The 8,788-nt window shown below is 42.8% G+C and overlaps 1 protein-coding gene across 4 annotated transcripts in view; it reads right to left on the reverse strand.

Moving 5' to 3' along the window:
- The window catches only part of ITPR2 (inositol 1,4,5-trisphosphate receptor type 2), a 1,367,642-nt gene extending 1,359,917 nt beyond the window's left edge, over nt 1–7,725 (reverse strand). For 3 of the 4 annotated variants that reach the window (XM_069228604.1, XM_069228603.1, XM_069228601.1), the window contains exon 1: nt 7,118–7,724. In XM_069228604.1, coding sequence (XP_069084705.1) covers nt 7,118–7,209 — 92 coding nt within the window. In that variant the 5' untranslated portion in view covers nt 7,210–7,724. Of the gene's footprint in view, nt 1–7,117 lie in introns of all 4 variants that reach the window. The other variant, XM_069228605.1, reaches the window with a different exon arrangement.
- Nucleotides 7,726–8,788: the final 1,063 nt, after the last annotated feature.

Below are 8,788 nucleotides of genomic sequence, written 5' to 3' on the forward strand. Positions count from 1 at the left end.
GAAGGAGAATAAGATTTCTTACTACTAGTCTTCAACACCGGATTCTTGACTAAAACCCAATCACCAACATTTACAAAAGTCTTCTTCACAGCATTCCTTCTATCAAAATAACTTTTACTCTTAGAAACTTTCTTTTGTTCCCTGAATTCCCAATCCTTATTAAAACTCCTTCTTCCTTTCTCCTCCAAAAATTCATTGACCCAATGTGGCTCAAGTATAGTATTCCCTCGTCTTCCTCGAAACAAAACAAAAGGAATCTGTCCTGTTGTGGAATGTGGAGTATGTCTATATACTGCAACTTTTTTAATTACTTCTTGTTTCCAGTTAAGACGATTATCTTTAGCCAAAGATATAGTTTCCTTTAAAACTCGGTTGAACCTCTCAACTAATCCATTACACTCGGGATGATATAACGCACATAACTTATGTTTTATGCCACATTTCTTAAGAAATTCCTCCATCTCTCTCAAAATCAATTGTACCCCATTGTCAGTAAGTAAAGTGGAAGGGATGCCTTCTCTAGTAAAGAGAGGTTTAAGACACTCTATTACAGTTCGTGTATCTATCCCTTTAGTAAAAAAAAACTTCAGGCCATCTTGAATACATATCCATGACTACAATAACATAGTCAATAGACCCATCACCATATATGGGACCCAAAATATCTAGAGAAATATCTTCCCAAGGTCCCTTCGGTTTATCTCTAATTATCATCGGTTGAACTCTTGACTTCATAGTCTTCTCATTAAGAGCACATTGCATACAGTCGCGAACAACTCTCTCAACTTGAGTATCCATCCCAGGCCACCAATACGAAGATCTTAACCTCTCTTTCGTTTTAGATATTCCCATGTGACTGTCATGTGCCTGACCAATAAGTAGACCTCTTACACTAGATGGTGGAATTAACCTCATACCTCTAAGTAATAAATCTCGATCAACACTTAATTGATCCCTCACATTCCAGAATTCTCTGCACTCCACACTGCCTTGATTCTTGCTCATCCAACCAGAACACACTAACTTACTTATTTCTTGTAAAACTTTGTCAGACTTAGTATCTTCACGCCACTTTTCCTCAGTTATTATTTCGAAATCCACTGTACAAACTTTATCAAGTTGTTCAAAGTCTTCAACATCTTCAAAATCTGCCATTTTAGGAGATACTAATCTTGACAACACATCTGCAGAGTAATTATCAATCCCAGGAACATACTTAACAAGAAAATCATACTCTTGTAACGCTATGATCCATTTGGTAATTCTGCTTGAGATTGCATCAACACCTTTGGACTTAAAAACTTCAACCAATGGTTTGTGATCAGTTTTCACAACAAAAGGCCTTCCCCACAAAAACTTTTTAAATTTCTTTATTGCCCAATAAACCGCAAGAGCCTCTCTCTCTATAACAGAGTAATTTGTCTCCGTATCTTTCAGACTTCTAGAGATGAATGCTATGGTATTCTCAGCACTACGCAAACCTTGTTGCAGAACAGCACCCAACCCTTTACTACTGGCATCAGTTGTCAGTATAGACTGCAATTTAGGATTAAAATTCTTCAGTTTGGGAGCATTACACAAACAATCTTTTAATTTGATGAATTCCTTCTCACACACCTCATCCCACAGAAATTCTTTACCTTTCTTTAATAACTGTCTCATATTAAAGCATGAGCTAGCAAAATCCTGAACGAATTTACTATAGTATTCAGCCATCCCCAAAAATCTCATTAGCTCTTCCTTGGAGGTTGGAGAAGCCAAACTTTTAATCGTGTCAACCAGATCTTTCTTGGGAACCAAACCACCACAAGATATGGTGTGTCCAAGGTAGTCAATGTTCTCCACTGCAAATTTGCATTTCTCCACCTTAATAGTCAAACCATGTTCAGAAATTTTCATTAACACCTTTCTGAGGATTTCATCATGGGCATAACTGTTCTCCCCATAAATTAGAATATCATCCTGATATATACACACACCATTGATCCCTTTTAAAATGCGTTCCATTGCCCTTTGAAAAACAGACGCAGCCGAGATTAAGCCGAAAGGCAATCTAATGAATCTGAACGTACCAAAAGGTGTAACAAAGGAGGTTAGATCTCTTGAAGATTCATCTAAGATAATCTGATGATAAGCTGAAGTTAAGTCAATCGTAGAGAAAACCTTAGCACCCGAAACCATGGTTAGTAAATCAGAAATGTTGGGAAGTAGATATCTGTCAACCATTACACATCTATTAAGTTTGCGAAGATCAACACAAAGCCTGATTTTACCATTAGGTTTTTTAGCTACAACTATGGGAGACAACCAATCAGTTCCCTCCACCTCTTCAATTATCCCTTGATCTTTTAATTTTTTGAGTTCCAATTGTAACTCATCTCTTACCGCAAACGGAACATTCCGTACTTTACTACAGAACGGTATAGCATCAGGAAGCAATTTGATTTTATGAGAATAACCTTTCATACAACCTATTCTGTCACTGAAAACATTCGGAAATTCTTTACATAATTTCTCAGTGAGATTAGTTGTAGACATTATATCCACTCCATCTATGTCTCCTGAATGTTTTATTATAATAGGAGGTGAACTGTTGGGATCAAGCATCACTCCAAGATCTTTCTGATGCCACCAACTTATGATGCTGTCTCCTTTTTTAGAAACGTAGACCATATTCTATCAAACCAACAAAATAACCATGTAAATCAATGGGCTCACCACCATAACCACAAGGTTTGATATCAGGTTCCAATAGATTAACCTTACCCTTTAACTCATTCTGATAAAACTCATTAGACACAATGGAAATTTTTGCCCCTGAGTCAAAAAGAACTTTGGTTCTTTTACCCTCCACAGTAATAAAATCTTGAAGGCCAGATAATCCGTCACCAACTTGAAGTATTATTTGACCACAGTCAAAGTCAGATTCAACCTTACAGACATCAACATCATTATCCACCACTCTCACATGCTGTTTTGTTCTTTTCAGATTACACACAACTGCAAAATGACCCTTCTTTTTGCAGAACAAACAAGAATTATTAATAGCCGGGCAAAGTTTACTATTGGCTAGATGTCCCCCTCTCCCACACCTAAAACATTTCATGCTAGCAACGCTGGAGGGTAATTCTTTATCAAAAGTTTTGATTACTTTGAGTTTAGGATCACCAACAACATTGACATCTTTGGAATCACAGTGTTTCACAACATCAACACACTTAAGGGAATGTTCAACCCTCTTAGCTAAAGAAATGACTTGGTCAATCTGAGGATCATCTAAAAGCCATAGTTCACTTCTTACTTTTTCAACGTTGCACCCCAACATGAATTGGTCACGAATTCTTTCATCTATTGTGGACCCAAATTTACATGATGAAGCTAAACGTCTCAAATCCGTGATATAATTTTCAATAGATTCACCTTCCAATTGAAAACGCTTTCCAAAATAATACCTCTCTAGAATTGTACTAACTTTAGGAAGATAATGCAGATCCAACTTTCTAATACATATTTCATACTCATTCAAATTGATCGCTTCATTGTCTGGAAGATCAGGAAGATGGTCAAAAACCTCCTGTTCCTAAACAATGAAGAAGTAAAGCAGTCCTTCTCTCATTGCTCAACGATGTACCACACACTCTAGAGTATCTTTCAAAAACTTTCTTCCATTTAGCCCACTTAATTGGTGGTTCACCAGGAGTGGAAAGAAAGAAAGGCGGAGAGGAAACATTCTGCATATTGATAGAATGAGTAGACACAAATAAAGTATTTAAATCACACTGTATATATATAAATACAGAAGTGACAAAAAATAAAAGTTTATACCTAGAGTTGCTTAAAGACGCCTTTGTGATACGTTTAAAATTGTTTGAATAAAACTATCTCAACATATATATATATATAAAGAACAACAAAAAAAACTAAGATTAACCACATGAATACTATAAATCTCGAGAAAATGTTCTGGAAGAGTTTCCCAATGAAATATGAAGAACTAATTCTGTTTGGTGATGAATTGCAGAAAAACGTCTCCAGATTTCTCAGAGAAAGTGTGAATTGCAGCCAAAGATGTCTGAATAATTGAGAAAAAAACACTGAGTTGACTTTGTGCCAGCGTTGCTAGGTAACAACACGCTGACCACGTTGAGCGCGGAGAAACTGTGAAATGCAGCCAACGACGTCTGAATTTCCAAGAAGAAGACGCCGAGCCGACGCCTTGCCGGCGTTGCTAGGAAACAGCACGCCGTCCTCGCTGCGCGTCTCCAAGAAGCAGAAACACAAACTGTGAAATGCAGCCAACCACGTCTGAGCCGGAAAATCTGAACTCGTCTCTGCCTCCTGAACCGGAAGAGCCGTTCCACTCTCCAGGTCCTGATAGATAGCTGCTCACAGAAACACCGAACTCAACAAAAGGAGTTGGGATGTCACACACACGAAGTTGACCATCCTCGTCGCCAGTGTCGTAATGAAGATCCAAATCGGGTAAGTTGTTTTTCTTATATTTATTACTAGTAAAACAAATCTCCGTAATACATCCCAGCCTCCTCTCCATAGCCAACCGTCACTCCCCCCTCTCAGCCCCCGTCTCAACCTCCGTTCCACCTCGCGCCCCCACATTCTGGAACCTCCCGAGGTTCCACTTCTATACCTATTACAACACCACCCCCTTCATTCTTCAGTACTATCCCCTGCTGTACAACATTACCCAGTGTCCCAGTGTCCGCTGTCCAACAGCACCACAGGCCCATTTCCCCAACGATTCTTTATTACATCTCTCATTTTCCACAGTTTTACATAAAATCAACTGTCTTTCTTTTATAGTCATGCATAGACTGCAAACCGAATGTTGGAAAGTTAGAGGTATGAATATGTCACCTTACAGTAAGCAGTACATTTATAAGCATGTGTGCACACGTACACGTCCTTTTTTTATGTCTTCCTAACACTACATTTGCAGCTAGGAATTTAACTGATTGTATTTAAAACAGGTGGATTTGAGAGATTCCTGAAGAAGGCCACGTTTAGCATGATGAGGCGAGGTCAAAACAGAAGGCATATTTGTAACTACCCCTTGTTTTGTGTGTCATCCCATACACTGCTAAACATAAAAAATAGAAAACGAATAAGTACCCAATATTACTTTTAGATGATAGACTATGAGAAATGCATGCGTTGTAAAGGCGGTCAAGTGCCCAAGGTCCTCCAATGGTGACTCCTGTGTGCTCTTGAGCACAAGCATGACTCTGCACAATGTTTGCACAGTTTACAAATGATAGCACATTTTCTGGTCTACATTGATTGTGCAAGTGTTGTAGAAAGGGTATAATAAGGCCTACTAAAAACGATGAGAAGTTAACACTGGATCTTTAAGAGGAAGATGCTGGGAAACCAGAGATCAGGGGAGACAGGGAATTTAGAAGGAACAATTCTGTTACATTACGGACCAGAAGAACGCGCGCTGGCAAACACCCCACTTCACTTGCTACTTAAGGTAAAAGCACATTCACAACTAGTGACAAGGTCAACACGCATCAACTATCTGGAAATGACAGACTTAATGTATCAAGCAAGAGCAGCTGTTGCGTTTGCAAATCTGTGCAATAGGTCAATAAATAAACTACAGTAGTTTAGCACAAGACGACGATTATATCAACTCATATTTACACGTGTTCTTTCTAGACGTCTGGAGCTGGATGCGAAAGCGTGACTTTAAACAACATTAAGTGAGTGGATGCACGTGCGGTCACATACATCCCCCGACATGCACGTTAGAAGGTGGATATGTACATGGTATCACACACACGAAATCAACCGGTACACACTACACGAAGCAGACAGAGAATAACCGGTGTACTACCCAACTCAGTCATGTTTGGGGATTGTGCAATCACACCACACGCATAAACATCCACGCGCCAAAAAAAAAACAGCGATACTTTTTCTCCTCTGGAAAGACCAGAATCAGCAGACATCTCTCTGCACTTCAATACACTGCACTTTGCCTCGCCCTTACTCCCAGGGCTTGGGAGGGGACGGTCCTCCCCCCCATGCAAATCGTATTACTGTGGGAGAGGTGGGCGTGGTGAGGGCACCGAGTCCAACAATGCAGGGCATTCACCTGCACTCAACCAGGAGCAGTGCCCGAGGCTGCAGGCGCACTTTCCATGCCAACGTCTGCGTAAAGAGGAACTTGGGGGGACTCGAGCGTTTCCTGGTACATGAAAAACAAACCGGGGACTCCAACGACACCCAAGGATGAAGGCAACGCCCCATTTTTAGCAGACTGGTGATCCCCGCTACAAAGGTGTGCAAGTAACCTGCAAGCATCAGGTTGAAAACATAGCATGGCTGGATTAGCTTTTCATCTTTAGGAGGTCACTAAAAGGAGTGCAACGGAGCTGGTAACAGTAACACCTTTTATTAAAGAAGCAGCAGGCGGTCTGGTGGGCGATGTCGTTTGCTACGGGTACCTTTTTCCGTGCTACTTAATACCACCTACCAAACAATGGAAAACGTTGAGCAACAAATGTCAAACTTATTTTGCCAAAGCCAGGCGAACGTTATTGTGGCTCATTCTTGATACTGATGGCTAGTCTCGTGGGGCTCTGCATGAAACAGGACAGATGCTAGAGTTCACTTCACATAACTCACTTGGTTTAAAGGTCGCTGCAGATATGTGGGAATGAAAGGTCACCCACTACAAGTTTGCACCAGTTGAAGTGGGCGGCCATTTATTGCTTTGATGTGCCTCGAAACTGCAAGCCCATGACAAGAGGAACTATAACTGTTACTCCACATACAACTGTACGGCCAAACACAGACTTAATAATTGTCCTTCCCGGCTGCAGAGCAGTGAGTGACACGTACAACACAACAACAAACAAGGCGACCGGCCCGCCAGAACCCTAAATCAAGAACAGCTGCGAATCCTCGCTGGCTCCTTGCGAGAAGTGTTCGACCACTTCCTAGTTGTCAGTCAGCTGCGGGGCGCGCGGCGTGGACCCGGCACGCCGCGTGCACCCCGCTTCCTGCGCTGACACTCACACACGGGACTGCAGAACCTGCCCTTGACAGGGCCACCCCTGCGTGCCAAGCCCGCCCCTCCCGCATGCCTTACCCCAGGGTGCTGATGAAGCCGTTCACCGAGCCCTCCGCGTAGAGGGAGACGATGTCTCCGATGTACAAAAAGCTGGACATTTTGTTAGTCATGGTGGCTCATTTTTCCAGCGATGTTGGCTCGCAGGCTCTTCAGGCTCCTCGCAGAGGAAGGGGCGTTGGTGTCAACTCCCGGGGGCTGCCAAGTGCAAGAGCGTCTCCCTCAGCAGCGCAGCATACTCGCTCCTCTCCAGGTCTCGCCTTCCTGGCACCGCTGCACTCTCTGCTCTCCTCCCCCGGGGCAGAGGAGGAACTCGGAGTGGCTCAGCCTGCCACAACAACTTTCAACCTGCTGCAGACTTAGCCTCCGGCTCCGAGCTCTTCCCCACTCAGCCAGCCTCCCCGTTTCTTCTCTTCTACCCGTTCCCACGGCAGGTTGCACTTTCCTACCCCTAGCCCGACTTCTTAATTCACACGTGTGTACATTGTCTGTCCTTTTCTAGGTTGAAGTTTTGCCACGGAAGGCTTCGCCTTGAACAATGGGGTGGGACGGTTACTGCTCACCTCCCACCAAGAGAGCAGCCAATGCGGAGGGCGGCAGGAAACCGAGGGAATGTACCTAGGTATGCCTTCCAGCCACTGCCTTAGAAAACGCTTCTGTGGCAACTTAAAGCCGCAGCCCTGCAAAAAATGTTTACTAAATGCATACAGATTTGTTTACAGCCTTGGTGTTCCCTGAGTTATCCATACTCGGAAGGAACAGCGTTTAACTTTATTTTCCTCAACTCCCGCACTTGTCACACTACAGAGCTGGTATTATTGAACCACATTTCATGCAATTACTTTACATATGACATACTGACATGCATGAACCCAGACTTTGACAAAGTTTTCAATTGTGGATATAATTTGGCATCTTTATTAATGTGGACAAGCGTGCTACTGCCTGTGATAACGTATATTGAGCATGAGACCCAATTACTGACAATAAAATTTGTACTGATGACAATAAAACATCAGATTATTCATTTAATAACATCTAGATTCAAACTTTCACAATTTACAGTGAGTGACTGCTGGGCCTTCAAGTCCTGGCCTCCATTTGTCATGTCTCTTTTTGCCCTTTGGTTTCTAGGGAGTCCCATCTTTCGTTTTTGGAGGGGGCTCACTCCAATAGAGTTTGTTTTACCACATTGTTGTAGGGGGTAGCTTCAAGTTCTTTGGATTAGGCCTAACTCTCTACCTGGCGTGTACCTATGCCCTGCCATCCGATCTGGCGGGTCTGGGCTGCGAGTGCCGTGTTCCGCTTACTCCCCTTACTTGGCCACCTTACACCCTGCCGTAAGGAATCCCCAGGTGTGTGGCTTGTGTGCTCACACCCACTTACTAGGTGTGTCTTCCGATCAATTATTTGGTGAAACCTCGTTTACTTTCCGTTTGCCCCTTTTGTCTGTCCGGCATTGCGACTGGATGCTTTCTCGTCGGGGTGGGAGGGTGGTGTTTTCTTCTGCTGTCAAGCAAGCGCGTTGTCCCGATCGCAAACTAAAAACCAATGGGACAAAACGCGCTCTTAAATGCTTCCCCTTCCCCCCCCCCCTCTTTGAAATTTCAGTACTTTCATTGGGGAGTTTGAAGGACAGCAAAACCCCCCCCCAATTGGTCACTTTATTTTTACCTTCCCCACCTGTTAGCA

Source organism: Pleurodeles waltl, chromosome 4_1 (assembly GCF_031143425.1).
Source record: "Pleurodeles waltl isolate 20211129_DDA chromosome 4_1, aPleWal1.hap1.20221129, whole genome shotgun sequence".
In the NCBI taxonomy this organism is placed as follows: Eukaryota; Metazoa; Chordata; class Amphibia; order Caudata; family Salamandridae; genus Pleurodeles; species Pleurodeles waltl.